General features: G+C 36.4%; 1 protein-coding gene across 2 annotated transcripts in view; it reads right to left on the minus strand.

Moving 5' to 3' along the window:
- Nucleotides 1-21,803, minus strand: part of VPS35L (VPS35 endosomal protein sorting factor like) — a 61,784-nt gene that overhangs the window by 30,754 nt on the left and 9,227 nt on the right. For both annotated transcript variants that reach the window (XM_068908761.1, XM_068908762.1), the window contains exons 8-22: nt 18,355-18,439; nt 17,269-17,328; nt 14,928-15,024; nt 14,504-14,551; nt 13,411-13,504; nt 11,161-11,238; nt 10,653-10,775; nt 7,996-8,042; nt 5,697-5,808; nt 5,411-5,527; nt 5,016-5,069; nt 4,532-4,612; nt 3,624-3,686; nt 2,483-2,568; nt 162-242 (exon numbers count right to left, since the gene is read on the minus strand). In XM_068908761.1, the coding sequence (XP_068764862.1) occupies nt 162-242; nt 2,483-2,568; nt 3,624-3,686; nt 4,532-4,612; nt 5,016-5,069; nt 5,411-5,527; nt 5,697-5,808; nt 7,996-8,042; nt 10,653-10,775; nt 11,161-11,238; nt 13,411-13,504; nt 14,504-14,551; nt 14,928-15,024; nt 17,269-17,328; nt 18,355-18,439 (1,226 nt within the window). The remainder of the gene's footprint in view (nt 1-161; nt 243-2,482; nt 2,569-3,623; nt 3,687-4,531; nt 4,613-5,015; nt 5,070-5,410; nt 5,528-5,696; nt 5,809-7,995; nt 8,043-10,652; nt 10,776-11,160; nt 11,239-13,410; nt 13,505-14,503; nt 14,552-14,927; nt 15,025-17,268; nt 17,329-18,354; nt 18,440-21,803) is intronic.

Consider the following 21,803-nt stretch of genomic DNA (forward strand, 5'->3'; position numbering starts at 1 on the left):
ATAACAGATGTTGCCACTTCACTGCACAGCTCTTCCCTTACCACTAATTGGATTCATGTCTTAAATCTAACACAAAACAGTCTCAGAAGTGTGAAACCATACACCAAGTAGGCCTACTTTGCATAAGCTATGCAGCTCAGTTTGAGCAAAGTTGATCTTACTTCACAGAATCATGCATCGTCTTGCAGATATGCAGAAGAGCATTGAGTATAACAGGATCCTTTGTAGATTCCTGCTGATGCCTATAAAATATTTGAAAAAACACTTATGAAAAATTCTCCACTGTCCAAAGGAAAAAAAATGAAGATTAACATCCTTTTAATGTATAATTCCTATTCCTATGAGCAGCACTGTAAGACACTAAGAACGTACAGAACGTTTGTACGGGAGTGGCTGTTTTTAAACAGAAACAATTTCATAGGTGAGAGGGTTAATAAACTTAGAATTCCAACAAACGTCAGTTAAGAAGCACAATCTTAATGCATGCCGGTTTATTGCTCAGCCACAGAATCCAACTTCTTAGGGGATGCAGCAAGCTAGATAAGCAGGAGGTCAGAGCAACCTAAGAACGTCAAAGCAAACCAATCTGATAACTATCAGAGAGTAATACAATGCCTCAGCTAGCGATGGGCAGACAGGAAGGACGAGCGTCCTGTTTAGGCACACAGGCACACCTCAAGAAACCAAACGTTTGGCCTTGGAACTGCATCGTCCTGATTTTTAAAACATTGGTTAATATTATTAAAGACTTTCTGAAAGTCTAATTCAATTATCAGGAGAAATGAAAAATACCATGCCACTGAGGAAACAGTATCTTTTTCCAAAACATTTTTACTAGATATGAGTCAGAGGCTGTACTCTCTGCTAAAGCAAATTCCAAAGGAGAAGAAGACAGATGGATCCATACCAACCCAACCATTTAAAAGAATGCAGCAAGACAGAAAAACGGGCAGAGAACAGAAATTTCAAACCCCAGTGAACACTGAATGCCCTGCCTTGCCTTAACTTGCAGACACCAAACCTTAAAGCATAACCAAACATTTGGACAAATGGGGTAAAGGCGTCATGTTTCCCATGGCACACGTTTCACATGTTCAGCCACCAAATGATTTCAAACTCGTTTCCTCTACTGGGGTTCTGCTTTACCAATAATTTAAAGCACATTAAAGAACTTAAAACAAGTTTCTTCTCAAAGAGAAAATACCATTAGTTTTCTTTCAATAGACTCTGTATTTCTAGAAGAGACATACCTATTCCCTCTGCACACTGTATGGTGACAGACGGACCCATCAACTTATCTCATTTGACTGTAATCACACTAGTATTAACAGAGGGATTTGACCTTTCTGGTTAGAAAGGCACGGAGTGTCCTTCGTTCCCTCCTGCCTCAAATACTATCAAACTCTAACTAAGAGATGGTAGATTGGCAATCAAGCGCCCATTCTCTCACTGGATACCTCAGCGGCAGCAAATAATACCAGAGTATAAATATTTGTTATTCATACACAACTTAAGGGTTCTTTGACTACCTAGTATTAAAAGCATCTTAAAACGCTTAAAAATCAACATCAAAAACGCGCAGAAACTCAGAAGAAGGCTTCTTTCATTTTAACTAGATTTAACTAGAACTTTTTATCACAAGTTCAAACTTCTGTCACAGGGACTACAGGACTGAAGGAATCAATGACAAGCGTCTGTTCATATACATATAACCTGCCTAAAAACGTTCATTGCATTATCATTCATAAAGGCAATTTCCTTATAAAGTTTCTGCTAGCACAAACTTTATCATATATTCATATCTTTCATTTGGAAGTTTGGGAAAATATTTTTAAAAACCAGAAAAAGAGTATTTGCAATGCACTAAGGTGTCCTTCGGATAAAAAGCAGAACTTGCTCCAGTTAGTGTCTCAGTGAACTACCACTTAGCATCTGCATTCATTTTAGATATCTAAAACAAAAGGTGAAAAAAATGTTTCAAAGAACCTGTTAATTGAGAAGGACTGTCCGACTTTGCAAAATTTGAAAATAAAGCTTCATCTTCTAAGTTCATTTTCAATGAGCTTAGAGTGGAAAGACTCATTTTTCTATATAATGGAGCTTGTAACAAGAGACTGTCCTTCCTCATCCATTACACCAAGACAACGGTGCTGTGCTGTGATATCAACTGGAATACAAAATATTTCATAAATTAACTAAAGCAAAATAAATTGAAAAAAAAAAATCTGAGAACAACTAATCTTTTAACCAATAGCAAGTCAGTATCAATACAATTACTTCAATTCCAGCTTCCATTATGAACAGTTAAACAGTCAGTCAATAGATTAACAACAGCGATGCATTTACATTTTCTTTTGATAGCCTGGAATATCTTTACAAGCTAAGTGAACTATACACTGACTCAATCCATCTTTCCTAACAATCTTTCAATAGATTGCCCAGATCCTCAAGAGTGCTTTTAATCTGAATATTCTCCACTTACTTAATAAAAGCTTCCATAATGCACTTGCAAACCTCCACCCTCACACATTCCTTTTGGAACATATCCAGAAATGGCAAGAATTTCTCCTGAAAGTACAAATAAATAAACAAGTAAAACTATCTATTTTACAAACAACATAGCCAATAAATATTTGGGAGAAGCTTCATGATTATAGCTTCATAATTTCATTTAAAATAAAATTTCTTTTTTTTGGAGACAGTAATTCTTCTTAAAGGACCGCTAATGAAAAACAAATGGAAAAAGCACTGATGGCTGAAAGGTATATCAATTTATTGATTCAGGAGATTCAGAATAAAATGCAGTACACAGAACTAGTTGAATCAAATTTTGCAAAATTTTTAAAAGCAATTTTATGCTTGAAACGGTTTTTGTTCCCCTAGATGTCTGAATTTGTGGTGAACCTAGGGCAGTATATTAAAAACAATGAGAACAGGCCACTCCGCAGCTACCACTTTGGGTTCATCCAGAGCCACTTATGAAGGTTTAAGACATTTGAATTTTCTTGAAAGATAAGGGTTTAGGTCATTAAGACATTGAGATAATTAGTTTCTGTATCATCTCAAGAATATAGCGAAGGTAAGTTTTTTCAGAATTGTCTGAGCAACTTGTGAGTCAGACTTGACTTCCCAGGGTCTGTCTTGACTTTTACTCTTTAGCTGGCTTCAGTAGTTTGAAGCCCGCCCTCTTCTTTCCTCTTTCCAGTTCATACGCAGTCACTGACCTCCATAATCTTTCTTTGCTTCAATATTAAACTTATGTCCTATGATATAGCATGATAAGCATATATCCTAACATAGAAACAGCTATCAGCAGTTACAGGAACACATCCACAAAATAAATGCAATTTTATCTTTCACTGACTGTCAATTATGCCATAACAACAAAACAACTTGGAAAATCTAACAGCTTAAGGAAGAAGTATAGAAAATAGGAATTAGAATAATGAATATTTAAACAGTAAGCAGCAGAACGTTCCCAAAATGTTTTAGCGCTTTTCTACTCGACAAAAAGTCCTCTCATCATGTGAGTTTGCAACCAATCTAAATATGCAAGTCAGGTAAATGTTCTTATAGAAGCAATATACCCTTCCTAAAACCTGATTAAACATATTACCACTTACCACTGAAAAAAGCAGAGAGAAGTCATGGATATAAGTAATGACTTTCTGAATAATTGACTGCAGCTGAAAGAAAAAAAAAAAAAAAAGGAGAAAGATTGTAATACAAGTTAAATTAAGAAAAATATATATACACTAGGATTTCTTTTGGCATAGATTTATCTTTAAGTCTACCCCCATCAGAGATTATTCTCCTCCAGTTATTCACAGACAATCGGCTAGAAGACACTTTAAGTGTTCATCTTTTTCCCCAAAGCAGGATCAAGTTCAGCTATTTCATTTCTAACATGTTTTTCCAACATGCTCTTCAGAGCTCCTATGAATGGAGACTAACTGACCTCCTCAGCCAGTATTTTATTTGTTCTTTACCTTTTACAGTTAGGAAAATTTCTGATTTATAATCTGCACCTTCTCTAGTTCTCTAAACTAAAAAAAAAAAAACCTACAGTTTGTTCAATCTTCTTTTGTAGGCACTTTTCCTATCCTCCAAACAAACATAAAAAACTTTTTCTGGAATCTTGCCAAGTAATTCATATGTCACTTGGCATACAGTGTCAAGAACTGGACAAAAGAGATCCCCTGAAGCCTTAATAACGGTAAGTGGAAATGCATTACTTTATGTTTTACTCCTGTTCACACAGCCTAGCATAATAGTTGGTTTTCTTCAGTAGAATACTATTGATGACTTGGAAGTTAGTTAATGCTACTTCTAGATACGTAAAACATTCTGTTTTAGGTTTTTTTCTGGATTGAAAGATCGATTTGTTGGGAAAAAAGGAGCAACATATCAAGCGTTACATTGTTCCAAAAAGCTTCCCAAGTTCTAGGCATTCTTTAAAAATAATAGTTTTGTTGTAAGATAGACCAGCAAAGTTTCAGAACTAATTTCATCTAAAGAAAATGCACTTTACCTGTGGGTAAGCATCTTCAAACGCTCGATCAGGAGTCATGTGCTTGATCACATCAGCCAAAACAGTATTGACCTCTCGCTTCTGTGTAAGGAAAATGAGGTTACACAGTACGGTAGCAAAACCGGTGCATAAACAACTAGAAATCAGTTTGATGATTCATTCCCCTTTACCAAGGCATTAGCTTGCTACAGAGCTCTGGTTAAGCCAGGAACTTTAACCATAGCTTCAGTAAACCTTTAAAATGGTCCATCTACCATTTAAATAAAGGTAAGAAATATTACACAGGGTTGAAAAACAGCCTCCTTCAAAGCCACATCTTTTATCTCTCCTATTCATCCTTCATAAAGGGAAATACATTTTTTCATACACTAAAGAAATTCTATGCAGTTATATTAAATAATCATTAGCTTCTCTATTATTAACACTTGGTCTGTACCTGAAAACCTGTTCCCTCCCACCATCCCCCAAAGTAATTTTCACATACCGTAAAATGTCTGCAGGTATACTCCACCCACACTTCAGCACAGTTGATATAATCCTAGAAATACATGTCTTGGGATTACCAAATTTTATAAAGGTTGAGAAAACACACTTCCAAAAATAATGCTTAAAAGAATATATCCTGAGATGTGATTCAGGTACACCTAAAGATCTGTCAATAATGACGAGTCTCAGATCTGCACTGCTTATGCATGTAAGCAGAATTCAGACAGCAGGGATTATATACAGTTATTACTAGGTATCCTATTTTTGCAACTGTCTGTATCTAGAAAAGGTAAACTAGGCCATGCTAAGTGTACTGCATACTGAACAACTGACTACAATTTTGGCTTAAACAGAAAAGCAGTTAGTAGTAAAATGGGACCATAAGCAACTCACCTGAGGGTTCTTCAACTTTGTTATAACCTTCCAGGCTTCATTTAATATTTGAAGGCGATCGTTTTCAGGAGGATCAGCCAATGCCAAGTTTAATCCCAAGGAGCGAAAGAGAAGATGCTGAAGGTTAATTAGAAATTTTAAATTAAAAGCAGAAGACACATGTTCATCCAAAATAGCTCAATGTGTAACTCACAAATGTGTGAGTTACGTAGACAACTAGCTAAGGGTATAAGGAAGTCAGCCAGACAATGAACAAGCAATATTATAAATTACACTTGAAAGTTACCTTGGGGAATCCAGATTCATCGCACTCTTTAATCATGCCGATGAAGTCCATAGACCTTGCAGCAATAAACTCTGCTCTGAACGCTGACATTACTGAATTCAACAGCAAAGCGCTACAACAGAAATAACATAAGTCAATACATCTCAATATTTTGTCCTCCGGTTTACATTAACCTGAACTTTTCAGATTTTCAACAATCTTGCATCTCTTTCCAATTAAAAAAAAAAAAATTGGATACGGAAAAGTACTCTTAAGTTGAACCTGCACTGATGAGGACTAATATTACATCAGCAAAACCAGAAAACATTAAGCTATCAGACAAGGAGACGGTAAACCAGCCTGCAGAATGCTTTTTCCTCGCATAGGTCCTTTGAAACCATCATTGTACTGAAATTCGGCAGAAAGAAAAGCAAGTAAACCAGCAGTAGCTCCTGTGTTTAGTAACCCATTCTCTTTTTAACTACAGTTCGGAATTATACTCTGACAGGGTAAGCCTCTATCAAAGTTTTTTTTACTAAATTAAAAAATACATGCATTATGAAAGTCAGATTTCTAGCAGCTGAACTGTTAGGATTAAAACAAATCCAAAGGGTGACTATAGGATAATTGGTAATAATATATTTAGGCATTTAAAATTCATCATTTGGACCAGCATTTGTGTTACTATTGAGCGAAAGTTACCTATGGAAGAGTCAACTCCTTACATTATTGTAAAATCCAGTTTACTGTTACTATTATGCAAATAGAAAAAAAAAAATTACAGCATTAAAACGACAAATCCTTTAGGCAAACTCAGCCATGAGGTAGCACAGAAGCTGTCTTACAATCTTAGCGACGCTGAGTCCTTCACTATTCCAAACTAGACAATCTGAATATGAGACAGTTTACCTTGAGAGAGATTCTGTAGAACCTCTCTATTCTCTTGCTTTATGACTGAGCATCACTGGTCCCAGAGCAATTTGATAGGAATTTGCATTTTATCATTAGACAAACACTTCCAGTCACCTGGATGATATGCTTTGCAATACAGAGAAGCAGACTGTCACTTTTCACTTAGATGGTTGCAACACAGTTCATGGAACATCGTGAGATTACTTATAAATTTATATACTGATTTCTATTGCTTTGAAAAATATTTCTATAATATTTTGACAGCCATAAGATGACATCAAAACACAAAACTCCACTTGAAAACAAAATTAACTTGCTTTATAGATTTTCTACACTGGATTATTTAAATTTCCAATAAAACAGACACATCCCCAAAACACTTAATTAAACAAAAATTGATTTTATTCAACATTTTGTCCTTCCTTTTAAGAAATGAGAACAAAGATGAAGCAGCTAGTCCATCTTTACAATGTGAAATGCTAAAAGGTAATCTAAAAGCAAGTTCCCCAAGACAGAGCAATACCTATACACAATAATCAACACAGCAGAGTATGTGGATTATTTTTTACCCGCATTGTACCTGACTGTATAACATCATCTTCACTTTTTTTTTTTTTAATTACACTTTTTCTCCCTACTCCTTAACTCGGAGTGTTAATGCTGACATTCCCTCTCTTCAAGTGATCAACTATTTTTCTAGTTCCTCAGCCAATGCCCACTGGACCAATACAAAGCACATCAGGAAAAAAAAAAACCCACACACAAAATACAACCAAACACCTTCACAGTACTCAGTCTACCTAACTCATAAAATGAACTGAGATTAGCTCATTAGCAGGCCAGATCACACTCACGAAGCTCAAAAAGCACATCCAAAACTCTCAAACAACCTTTCTAAACTACTTGCTTAACATGATTAGCCTGCACATAGACTTCTAAGGTACATTTGGGACACTATTTTCTGTCCTAAAAAAGCTGTCATCTAGGCAGACTTACTATCTTAAAAAAAAAAAAAAAAGCAGTCACCTAAATATTACTATCTTCTGAAGGTGTCAGTTGCTTTAAAACTTCCCTTGCAAAACGCATGGATGACCTAACTAGTCGATGCAGGGGCTGGAAGGAAGGGGTAGGAAGATGAGAAAAACGAAACACAACCAGGAATCACAGAAATGGCTGATAGGAAATATGCTATACGTCCCAAGCTTTGGTTCAGCAGCCAGAGTGCAGCAACTAAAATAATTTAATTTTTAGTTTACAAGCAATAATCATAATTGTGATTTAGTCAGCCACTAGAGAACAAGAGCTAAACTACGCATCCAAAAAAACTTTTCAAAGGGGAAAGCCAGTATTATATTACAGGGATTCATTAGTATACCTACTCATGGCTTCTAGGTTGTGCAATACTTACTTGTTTCCCAATTTTCTGCATCTCTCCATCATCTCAGTAAGTAGAACCTATAAGAATTACTTATTAAAATTAGTGAATAGAGCCCAGGCAAGTAAGTTCAGCTTTGATTAATATAGTAAAGTCTACTAAAAGCTGTTTTAATTACCCACCCAATACATTCAAATAACCCTGTCTTATCCTGTATTCACAGCACAAAAAAAAAATGTGTAATACAACATAAAAACACATCTATAGGAATTGGTAGAGTGACATTTTAATCAAAAACACCATTTTATGGGAGTCAAATTTGCAATCCTTCAGCCATGCCATTTCTCAGAACAATTACTATTTGCCAACAATTACCTCTGGCAAGAGGAGGAGGAGATCAGGAGCTCCCTGCTGCAGAATGCAAAACAGGCAAGCTCAAATAGCCTGCTGACTATGTTAAGCAATTACAAAGCTACAGTTTACCCAACTCTTTTTTATATCAGTATGACAGAAGAAATTAATCAGCTCAGGAAAGAAAAATTGAACTAGCTAAAGGCAGCTAAAAACAAACAAGAATATTGCCTACGAATTTTAAGCCGTCTGATATGAGCTTTGTGGAAATAAGCACTCTTTCTGTACAGAAGAGAAAAACAAATGAAAATCCACAGTCATATCTAGGCTCTTTATACTAACTTTTATATTCATGTAAGACTTGACCAAGACATTTTTGATAAAAAGGATGTCAAGAGGTTTAAATATTTGGTAGCATTGAATTATTTAAGTTTTTCCACTGAAAACTGCTGAAGGGTTATAATGCATCTTCAGAAATCAGCTTCTTCAAAATATCTCAGGCCAATTGTAGCGTATTGATCAAATGGATTAAAAAACAGAGTTTATATCAGTAAATGAAGGAAGTATTTAAAGATACTATAAATTTCCAATGTTTAGGAATTTCAAGTGCTGTAGATTTCACATATACAATACTATGGTAGTACCCTATGAACTGGTTAAACATATCCATCATTCAAAGTCCTTAAGAGCAAATTAAGAGACACCAGTTAGGAATGATCAAGGTAAAACTACTTGATTTTGAAGCAGAAGAACGATCTCTTCCACTCTTATTTTTCCATAATTCTATTCATTTTAACATATTTGAAATTCAAGTTGGAAAGCATGAAAATGTCTTTTGCTATTAGAAATATTTACATATTTAGTATTTCAGAGAAAATCTTGCATTAATCTCTACCTTTAGAAGAGATTATAAACAACTGTTCATACATGTACTACTTATTTGACATTAATGACTTTTTGGCACTTTTTCCTTCAAGTGTTACTGCACGCTCCCTTTGTCTTCCTTTTCCCCACAGCTTGCCAGTTGCAGGGGGCAAGCTTTCAGATTACTGCTTTTGTGTCTCTCTTACTTTCCTCACAGTATCTACCAGCTTCCTACATTAGGTACAGAAGTCACTTTTCTTGTTGGACTCTGAAATGTTTCCCACTTGAAATGCTGTTTCAGAAGACGATCAGAGATCATGATAAATGATCACCTTAGAAAATAAAGATGATGTTCACACAAGAGATTTCTGGACTGCCAATTAAAAGTTCTGATTTCCACTAGGTATAGAATTATGTATTTACTTCAATAAATATACCTTGTGTTTGCATTTAGTGCTTATTGCATACTCTAAATAAATATTAAAGTTATAATTTTAATCCAAAGTTACTTCTCCAGACAGTTACCATTGCTCAGAGCACTCAACGTCCTTTCCAAATACATTATGATGGGACCTGAAAAATCTCAAAGGGGAGCCAACTTAATCAGATCAAAAAAAGATCCCTACCACAAATGCTTAATGTTTTCGTCACTTCTTGACTCCTGCAGGGTAGTTATTTGACCAGTCAGTTCTGGACATAAGTACATAATCAGACTATTATTGTCTTCAACATACCTGCTGCATTAAATAGATCTTCTGGCTTTGTTTTCAAGTGGTGATGGGGGGAGGATTTGTTTTATGTTTTCTTTTTTAAATCTTTCCTCATGCTGTCTGTAAGCACGATTTTACTACGTGAAAGCAGAACCCAATCAGCAACTGTATATACAGCAATTTAGCACTCAGAACACAAAAGGGGGTGTGCTTTTTATACTTTTTTTTAAACTTTAAATAATTATATATTAACACTGAAAGCAAAATCTAAAACCTGAATAGTATAATAACCAGTAAAAAACATAGCAAATGAAGTTGAAGATGCTGTTGAAGGTTGTGTCACTTTTGATTTATTTTGTATTGCCACCGAACTCTACAGCTTATAATATAAAATGCATTTATGCTGCCTAAACTTTGGTTTCCGAATCGACACTTAGTCCTTCAGAGCAGGCAACCCTCGCCATGAACTTCTAGCATTAAGTATATGGGGTTACTAGACCAGATGCTTTCACTGTTCTTAAGTTTTACAAAGCACTGTGTATTTGCAGTTCTCCAAAACGCCTCTGGGCTTCCTCCAATTTCAGCTGGAGTACAGCATGTTACTCTCACTGCATTATGCACTTAAGCAGTGGAGGAAAAAAAAACAAAACAAAAACAAAACACATGTGCACACACACACAGGAGTAAGTCTATAAATTAACTCTTCACCTCACCACATTTCCACTAACTCTCCCACTAGTATCAAGCATTACCACACCTACTTACCTCAGGAGCACGGTATGCAATACACTGTAAAATCCAGTCTATAGCAGGAGAGTATAGAGTCAAATACAAGGGAATCTCCACACACTGTACTACCAATTGATTCTGAACTGTATCCCCATGAACCTGTTAAAATAAAAGACAAAAAAATGTTGCTATGAATAAGAAAGTTGCTTATCAGGAGCTATGACAAACTGGAAGAAGTTTGTGTATAACTGAAACTCTGACAGACAGGATCATAAAGATAAATAGACGTTCTGAACCCTTCCCTGCATGCTAGGGGAAAAAGCAAGCATAGAGCATACGTAATTAAAGCATGGAGACATACTGAATGGAGCAGCTTAAGATTATCAGCATGTATGTAATATTTCCCATACTATAGCTAGGCATAAGAGTATCCCAAAAATCGAGATTTAAGAACTTCAATGATTTTTCAATAAGCAACCTACTATAGAAATACTTAAAGGAGCATATTTATATGATTTGGCCAATGAAACATGTATTTGCTTACTTGTTTAAACGTTAGAAGAAAGTCAAAAAAATTTTTGTTAAGGCTTTCTTTGAGTTGTGGTGCCACTTCCATCCCAACCTGTATTAAAAGAAACAGAAACATTTTACCTGCATCCATCGCCTACCATCCTCCTCCAGCTACAAGACAAAAATGCATTTTCCAGAGGAACATACTCAATCGCACCCATCAATCAACAAACAGTATTGTCACATGCTTTTGAGCGATTATTTCCTTGCTTGCTGTCATAGCTATGTCCACTGACAGTGGACCCTGAAGTACTTACAGCTGTGTTTAAAAATGTTTCCCGAATATAGGCTCTAAGCATCTGCAAGCAGTGAGGAAAGCAATGCCTGCACCAGTGCCTGCACTGCAATAGCCAATATTTGTCGTATAAAGAAAGCCTACAGTGAAGAACATTTTTAAAAGTCAGTCAGAAGTTTAGAAATTGCTTAAAACTATGTGTATTGATCCTATGGACAGGATGAAGCAGGGATCCAAAAGGAAAATACTGACTATTTAGTAAAAGGTTATAGTAATGCACAAATACAAGGCCTGTGTAGTAAGAGGAAAAAAAAAAAAAAGAGAGAGGAAAAAAAAGCAAAAGCACATGAGAAGCAGTAACAGCTCAGGCTTGACACCCCTCCAGCCCCCGTAAAGAAAACAAGCACCAACCAAAACACCTCAACACCTTAAGATTCAACCAAACCTAGAGGTCTGGGTTTTGGGGATCCCTGAGCATATGCAACTCTAGCCAACTTCCTCACAAAGCACATGTACTTGGCAAACAGCCAAGCTAGTCATCTGTCACCTTTCCCTATATATCATTTCCTTTTGAACCACCGGACAAAAGAAATACATCACCTTGCTGCGTAAAGACCTGTTTCGTTGGTTTAATGTGAGAGTATTCATTCCTGCTTTTAATCAGACTGTGGCTTTAAAGATCATTTATATCTGTAGCACAGGTTTCCTATTCAGAAACTTACATTTTTGAAAATTTTTATTTTTACCATCTTCACTAGGGGAGTATTAATATAGTGTCAATAGCAGGAATACAGAATATTAAATGCCTTCTATTCCCAGCAAGTTTTGGTACTTCAAATGAAAGTCAGCATTTTAACAGCTGGTACTTTATTCCAAGAAAACTTTCATTACTTACTTTGCATGATCATCTTTATGGACAAAAAGGGCCATGCTAAACTCTTCCTTACTATAAAATTCCAATTATTATCATTAGATTATTAGTCTTAACTGCTCTATCATTATGCACCTCTTCTGGAGTTTTTAGGAGTAGTAAGGTGGACTGTGTATAAATCTAAACTACTTCCTACAAGCCTTCAGAAATCCTGCCCTATGTAGCGGGAACGATTAGGCTATGACAAAAACGCAGACTTTACTGTATTTCAGGATTCAAATAAACTCATAAGCAGCTCATCTATCACAGCAGAGGCTAGTGATGACTTGCAGATGCAGGAATTCATATGGACGACCCCAGAGAGTATACTAAAAGCATACTGGAAAGTTTATTCAAGCTTACCAGCTACATCAACAGTAAACAGATTTGTGGCACTTGATAATGGCAGCGAACCTCATGTAAATATTACTAATTAACAGCCCTAGCATTTTCTAATTTTTCTCAAGTTCTTTGCCACTGCTCCCAAAGTGTAATTCACAAGTATTTTTCCATCACTGATGGCTTTTTGAAATAGTTTAGGGTCTCTTCTAGAGCAAGTTAGTCTTGGCTAAGCTGTTAAGGTGACTGCAGGAGTAGTTCAGGACAAGACCATAGCCACGCTTTAGGAACGCTTTGTCAAGCGGCTCCTTCGTCGCGGAGCTTGCCAGCCCTCTGCCTACCACAGGCACTCCAGCAGTCAGAGGAAGAAGACAAACAGAAGGAAAGCACAGGGATTAACTACAAAAAGTAGTGTCTAGTAATCAGACAACATCAGGTACTATCAAATTCCAAACTCTCCTTACACTTAGGTCGCTAACTTTTGCCCTCCTTGAAGAGGGAAGACTGGCATAAGGAGCACAGAAGATTAGTTTGTATTTATTATAAACATCTAAGGAAAGACTCCACCATTTTCATTAAAATAAGAGAGATTTTGGTATTTAGTTTGTTAAAAGAAAGAGAAAGGCTGCTGACCACTTCTGAGGAAAAACTGCAGTTAAAGAAAATTTCCTTTAGTGGCAGAACTAGCTGTAGCAAGTCTTTGATACAGATTTATTTGAAGTGTTAAAATGGTAGCCTACCCTGCAAAGGTACGCTCTCGCATAGACTGCAACCAGTGGATCTCCAATTCCTCTAATCATAGACGTTAATCGTGGGAGACATTCTGAAATTCCCCTGTTAAGATTTTTCAGAAATTAAATTGAAATCTAACAATCAACAACAGAATTACACCATCCTTGGATAACTTGAGCAGCTGCCTTATAGACTGACAACTGTGCATAGGAACACCTCCCACAGATAAAGCATATTAGCACAAAATTTTATTTCAGAAATTAAATTTAATGTGTAGCCACAGACATTCTATATTTGAGTCACAACGTTTGCTTTCAGAAGTAGCCCAGATAGCCAGGTTGGATGCTTAAATTGTAAACAGCCAAGTGGAAGTAAACCCTCTCTCCCCTAGTTTGGGGAAACAGCAAAGCTCTAGAAGGATTGCATTTCAACGTAAAAGAAGCATCCATTTCAAGCACTGGCCGAACTCCTTGTATTTCTCATTTTCCCACAGGTCCTTTCTGATAGAGCTATCCTAGTGCCTGGAGAGGAGGACTATCAGTTCCAGGAAAATAACTGCCTTTTAGAAATAACAAAGTTGTCACTGGAGTAGCGATTTGGATTACAACATTCTTTTTAACATTTAACGAATAAAAGGGGCGATTATACACGAAGGACCATTTTCAGTTTGGCAACATATGAAACTTAAAGCAAGATTTTCAATAGATAGTGGTCCACTGCTCCTAAACTGTTCCTCCTGCTCGATCTCTAACAATATGATATACTAAGATATTCCTTTCAGTTTTCTAATCCTTTTTTCTTCCCCCTCACTCACCTCGGTAGTCTTGCTTTCCTCTCTACCACCTCAAACCACCATTTTTCAATTTGCAAACTCCTAACGTCAAAGTAAGACGTATGTTCCGTAACTGCAGGCACTGCTGCATTCCCAGTTGCACTCTGAAGTTACTTCATGGCATTCTCACCAGAAACTCCAAAGCTCCTCAATACTTCTTCCTCTCAGAACTATTCACCATTACACATGCAACTTGCATGCTTAACTTCTTACATCAGTTTACAAGCCTGCCCATTCATTTCCTTCTCATATTTAATATTTGTTCTTACGTTTTGGATAGGAACTTATTGCACTTCAATATTGCTGCTTCCACATAACTAAAATAAAGCCAAGTTAAGGAAAAAAACTAAGACACGTGCCATATAAAAACAAACTTACAGACCAAATACATACCGAAGCACTACGTTAAGGCATTCTGTAACTAACCTCACTAAATTTTGTGAGTCTTTACAATTTGTTTAGATTTGTGTTTCTTCCCATGCTTGCACGCATCAGCTCTACTCTATCACTGCTATACTGCTCACAGGCATTCAGCATTCAGGTTACTATGAAACATAATTCAGAATTGAAATTTAAAACATGTAGCCTGAAACAAATAAAGTTAGTACAGACAACAGATTACTGTGGGTTTGCTTGAAAGCATCTTTGAAAAACCTGCAGACACATTCTGATAGTCTCACGTGACAAGGATACAATCTGGGAATGAGTTCTCTGATTGATGCAATCTTGAAAAACCAGTTTAAGCAAGTTTCTTTAGCTGTATCATTAACACTCTCAGGAGAAAAATTATCTGGAAAAAATCAACAACTCAGAAATAGTTACATTCTCTCTGGAAACAAGTTACTTTTCATTCTAGATTTTAAGTTGTATTCTCTTTCCGGTCAACAGGAAATTAGGTACACCATGATAAACTAGGCAATATGCTTGATCCTCTGCTTTCACTTGCAGCAGTAAGACTGATTACACAGACCGTAACAAACGGTAACGGGAGATTCCATCTTGCACTAAGTAACATCTTGAAAGCTGAAGTTGCAAAGTCCAGAATTCAAAACTAATTGTAGCTCTGCTGAGATCTAACCTCTGCCTCCCCATAGAAGTGGAAATGGTAAGAAATATAGGGAATCTGTAACAAATGCATTCATATACAGAAGATAAAATAAGTTTAGGCACTCAAATTCTTTACTCTGAAAGTCTAATATAATTTTTAGAGAATACTACTTAAAACTATATTGGAAGGAGCAGGAGATACAAAACACTGGAACAAAACTTTTTTTTTTTTTTTTTTTTTAAAACACTACGCATCTAACACCGTAGGGCAGTTTTCTCTTGAGCTATAGGACTATTTTTATCAGCTGCCAGCAGGAAAAAGCTGCCACCCCAGTGTGGAACAGATGGGTTATGAGGACAGTGCTCTGACCAGGTTGATATGCAGTTGTATGGCTAACTGTGTCCTCTTTCCCTAGGTTGCCTGAAACAGAAGGCAACAATAGGCTTCTTGGGATCTATCCCAGCTCTGAGGCAAGATGGTTGGGAAGGAAGAGCCCCTCTTCTCTCACCAATAAAGCTACTCAAGCAGCTTCTGCTGGGAATAGTTGCTTATAAGCTCTTTCTGAAGCTGTTTTTCAATACCAGTGCTCTGCCTTCCCTGCTCCCAGAAGGCAAGAAGCTCCTGTTCCACAAAAACGTTTCCCATTTCCAAGTCTAGAGGAGTCACATGCTAGACACAGACTGAGTAGAGGAAGACATTCTTTCTCATCTAGGTTCTTGCGTGGGGGCCAATTAAAACGTGGAGACTAGGCCTGAAATCCCTGGTGGCTCATGCAGCAGTGCACAGCAGATCTTCCTTCTCTCTCTTGCTTTTATAGCTGCTCTGAAAGTTCCTACCAACACCCACTGCGATGCCTCCAGCAGCTGTATAGCTGTGGCATGAAATCAGCTCTCCAGAAGGCAGGCAACTATGCTCAGCAACTGTGACATGCTAAGGGAACCGCCTGCCTTCATTAAAGTTTTTAAGAATAATATGTAAGATCTGCAGCAATCATATTTAAATCTCTATCAAGTAATGTGACCAAACCCACAAATTAGGATCAAAGCCATGAATAAGCAAACAAAACAAACCAAACTGAGGCTCAAACATACAGTTGTTCATCAGTTATCACAATGGTGAACAGGAATGACTTGTGAGACGCTGAGAAACAGATTTTAAACATTATCTGTAAGTTTATTTCAAACTTAAATATTTGTTAGTTTCACATCTCTGCCTCAAATCCTATGGTTTTAACTGTAACATAAAGTTACTGTTACATTACCAAGTACATAGTAAGTACCATAGTACCAAGTACCATATTTCAAGGCCTGGCACTTTAGATACTTGAAAATGCAAGGAAAGTCCCCTGTTAGAATTTCAAAAGGAAAAAAAAAAAAAAAGGACTCAAGTTTGAAAGACTACACTAGCCTAGCAAGGTAACTCAATGAGTCTGCTCCTTCTTTCAAAATCCTTCCTAAATCAAAGGAAAACTATCAACAATTTCCAGTGCAGCAACAAAACCCTTTATTTATTGAAAACTCAGACTCTCAGCATTGTCTGTTAAATTTGTGCCATTGACTTTAAGCTATTAAAATTAAATAAAACTTCCCAGGAGAAAGCATCTAGTTAAAAAGAAAACAAAAACCCACAGAAGTCTTCATTCATTTGACTTGGCCATTCATATTTAATTCTCTCCCTGCTTACATATCATTCTTTGCAAGTCTCAAGAAGACCCAGGTTATGTTTAGCAACATCAAAGCCACACATATATTTTACTATACTTTAGGTTTATTCTTCACAGTTAAAAAGTAAACTTACATAAACACTGCGAATGGTGGAAGCAGTAAGTTACGCATATTCTGTTTTGTTAAAAACAAACAATTACTAGATCCAAAGCAGAACCTTTTTCATAGGAGACAGAGCAGCACAGGTCCTGTTTTAACCTTTCTCAAATCAGTTCAGATACGATTTATTCCAGAAGAACAGTATAAACGGACAGAAAGCTACCTGGCAAAGATGCACGATTGTCCAAACACATTGACAGAATTCTTTCATACACTAATTTCCCTGTTTAACAAAACGAAAAAAAGATGTCAGTCACTAACTGTAAAACACAAAATGTTGATAGGTTCTCTGAAATGTTGAAGGTTCTCTTTCCAATATACACTGAAGTCAGCTGGAAAAAACTCCTTAGATCTTTAACATTATGCTGCCCTCTAGTGAGGTTGAAATGTTAATGCTCTGACTTCAGCATTTTACACACTATAAAAAAACGTATCTGGCTCCATTAAATGTAGAGGTAGCACACAGGTCAGATGACTCCTGGGCCAGGAAAGGACAGTTGGTGTCCTGTCTTTGCTGAGTTCAGATATTAAGTTCTCTTAAGCAACTTTCAGTGAGTAGGAAAGAGCATAAAGAGGAAACAAAACCTGGAAAAAATTGTTTGGTTTTTTTTCCCCAGCATATCCTGTTAAACAACAGAACACCTTTCAACTATCAATATCACCATAAATTATTTCCATAACATAGTAGAAATATACAAGATTTATTGGAAGTACACGGTAATTTCAAGTAAAGGATCACTGAAAAATAACGAAAGCAGATAATTTAGTAACCACGTTTGATCACTTCATAGTCTCCATTTAGCTAAAAAAAATATTGCAACTTCTCCTCTTATTTCATGAGATGGAATGAGATAAGGGTTCAAGAGGCTATCAAAAAATGAAATAATATTTTCATAATTACAGTGTTTAAAAGGTCAAAATTTAGAGATCATCTTTTTTCCCTAGGATATTGTACTAGATTTTCACTAATTCAGAGCACAGAAATACAACATGAAGAAGTATTTTAAAGATAACACTGCTGTCCAAGTGTTTATGTCAGAAATATTCAGTGTGAAAACTGACAGTCAGTTCAGCACTTTAAGGATGACTTACTTAAAAAAAAAAAAAAAAAAAAAAAAAAGGACAACTGGGAGAGCAGACCATTGAGAAAATAAAACCTAATATTTTTATCAGATGTTTTGTAACACCATAATCGTTAATAACATGAAATTAATTTTTAGGTAATAAATCTTGCACTTTAGATACTTACCAAACGTATCAAGAATGTCTGTAATTAAAACAAATTTACTTGGATAAAACTGAATTACTGTTGTGTCTGAAAGAAGCTTAGAACACTAGAAGGAAAAATAAAGAAAAAGAATTTTAGAGGGCAATGCAAGTTTGTGTTTATACTCCAGACAGATTGGAATAGATTAGTATCTACAGATGGAAAGAACCAACGTAAGAACTATCTAGCGAAAAGCACAAGAACCTCCAACGCAATGCATCATGGTACTCTTTGCACTCTTCAGATTATTCTTCATTTCCAGGAGAGTTACTCACAGACCTCCAGTCATCCCTTTATACAAGGTAATCCACAACACAGAATTTCAGCTGGCTATGCAAAGACCCATGCATTCATTCAGACAAAACAAATTCTCTTATGAAAGAAGCATAAAAGGCACTTATTTTCCAAAATAACTTTTTTAAAGGACATTTTTCAGGATTGCAGCATCATTTTTCTCTAAGTTTCTGTATCAAAACAATATGACATAGATTAAATTAAGAAACAATTTAAGAAGTTTAATGAATGAACCTTTAAACCTAACTTTGCAGTTCATATAAACAGTTGAAACATTTCTGAAACATGCCAATTCATCCAGAGTCAACCCTAGAGAGGAATCTATAGCCAATCATCACACATTGGCATACAACATAATTGAGGCAGTTAGACTACACCTACGGTTGGTGCAGAGTCATGTTTGAAAACATATTAACCAGCTTAGCTCTAGTATCACTGTATTTGTGAGTTCAGGTAGGAACATGCCCGTTTACGATATGAACTCAAAATATACAGTGAGGAATTAAGATATTTAAGACATTTAAGCAAGCTATACTTCGTTTTCTAAGATGGTGCAAAGACTGCAGACTAAACCGCAGTCAAAGACTTCTGCAGAAGCTTATTCACAAAAATCAAGCTCCACCTGAAGAAAGAGGCAAAACACAACGACTGAGGAGAGAGAGGTCCACCTCCTCTCTACAGGAGCCAAGCGCAGCCTTTGACTAAGACTCTTTTTTCGTCTGTATTTCAAGACTGACAAGTATAGCATTCTCTGTGATCTTTTCTGATTGAAGGAGAGGTAAGGGACAGCAGCAGCAGCCAGTACTTCCATCTCAATGGAACGGATAAAGTTTAAGTTTTCATTACATTCCAAAAATTCAGGAAGCAATCTGATGCCTTACGAGGCTGCTTTGTTCAAGCAAGTAGATCGTAACATTGTCAACACGCTTACATGAGATGATGTTCTCATGCTCTTCGTTTTATTCATCAGGGAGGATCTTCAGAGTGCATTAGAAAGACAAGTTAGAGCAGTCACATCTTACAATCAAAGTAGTATCTTCCCTACCAAGTGGCAAGTCAGTCAAAACTTCACAGAAAGGTAATTCAGTAGATATTTAGCATCTACACATACCATGAACGCTTAATACTTTTGTTGGAGCTCAGATACCTAATCAACTTCAGCTTAGTGTTGTACATCACGCAAGTGCACACACTCAGCATACAGACCAATTTTCATTAAGATACACAATACACATGAAGCAAATAGCTTACTCTACCTGTCAGGATGGAATAAGCTATCTCATAAAAAGGAACTCGAGGAAGTCAGAGTAGCTGCTGTGCTGTAAATTCAAACCCTGCCTTAATAAACAGAACCCTTCCCGTGCACTCAAGTTCTGTAAAACTTGCACAGAGAATTAAGGCTCCATCTCCAATGTCCCAGTGACAGATGTCTGTAATTTGATTATTAGTTCTTAAATCAAGATACTTTAGCATATTGATTAAATTGCTTTTTCCTGCCCAGCTGACATACACATTTCTGATAACGATAACAAAAAAGAAGTCAAACTTAACCCTCTTATTGCATGCTAACCACAGCTATGCATATAATCTCAGCCTGATGTCAAGGAAACTGCTTAGTTCTATTAGAGGATACAGCATTCACACAATTGTGCTATTTATTAGAGATAACCAGCAACAAGGAAAGTTCAGTCAGGTTCCTACCCTATCCTGCTTTCAAATTTGGAACTATTACTAGTTATTTATAGTCTCCTTTATGAAAGATCCCTGTGTTCATATGCTAATAACCCAAATACTTATTTCATTCTTACTCAGCCTTTCAGTGATGTGCATCTGTAGTAGAAAGTTCAAGTACAAAGTGAATATCAATATACAGACAAAAAAGGATAAATATAAGCTATTTCGATACCACTTTCCTAAAAGGAAGCACAAAGCCCCTCCTAGAAACTAACTTCCTTCAAATAGGTTAGTGACATCTCATGTGAAGTTTTACATATAAAGTATTGATGCTCAGATTATCACTGCATGTCAGACACTGTGTGTGTGTGTGTGTGTGTGTGTGTAAAAAAAGGAACTACAAACACAGTGCCTCTATGTTCATTTTTCTCCTTCAAAGACGTTTAATGTTGTATTTTTTCTTTCATTAAAATACTCCCACCTCATAATACTGTACATGGCAAACTATTTTCCTGAATAATAGTGCTGATTTCCTAGTATTACAGTAGAACATTAGTCACGGAAGGTCACGGATCATTTTCTGACCTCCGTCCACAGTTATTTGTGTATCACTTCCTTTGTTGTCTTTACCACCATTTAAGTCAAAAATATGGCAAACAGTTCTCAAAAGGGTATCCAGCATGACAAAAAAAAAAAAAAAGAAAAAAACCCTCAACTTTATATAACCCTCTCTTGATGACCATTAGCATCACATCAGTTTTACAGCTTTTAAGGATGTCATTATCTCCTCTGTCCTCTGATGCACTCTGCCTCTGGCCTTTTTTAAAGGCCAAGCCAAACAAGAGAACATTTAATTGTCCCATTTTTTCCTCTCACAGCTCATCAACCTAAATGAGCCAAAGGAAGACTGTGAATAACCAAAATAAATAGATGGTAAATCGTTTTCTGTATTTATTCAATTACTTCAGTAAGTATGGAGGGGAAAACACTGATGTTGAGTGCAGGTGGGGAAGGGGAGGAGAAAACTACATGCCCTAGGAAAAAGTTGCTATCGCTACATTTTATTTATTTTATTTATCGTTAACGAGGTAAAATTTTTGTATCTGCCAGTAGCTCACCCTCTTTAAGGCAAATTCCATCCCCCATACTCTAATCAAAATCCTCAAACCCACCACACTGTCCTCTTAAGATTCAGGTCCACAGAGCACCGAGAGCTAATGATGAGCAGGCAGGTGACTTGGTATAACAGGGATTAACAAGGCCTCATGCAATGCAAACTTGACAACATTAGAACTGCTGAGTGCTACTGTTTATGCCAATATAAACCATAGTATTAGTAGCATTGGTTCTGTATTCAGGAATAAATCAACCCATTAAGGTTAGAGAACAGTAGTTATTAACAAATTTCAGTTCCTCCAGTGAAAAATTTAACATCATGGAACACTTACCTTGTGAATTATTAC

This window comes from Struthio camelus, chromosome 15 (assembly GCF_040807025.1).
Source record: "Struthio camelus isolate bStrCam1 chromosome 15, bStrCam1.hap1, whole genome shotgun sequence".
NCBI classification, from domain to species: domain Eukaryota; kingdom Metazoa; phylum Chordata; class Aves; order Struthioniformes; family Struthionidae; genus Struthio; species Struthio camelus.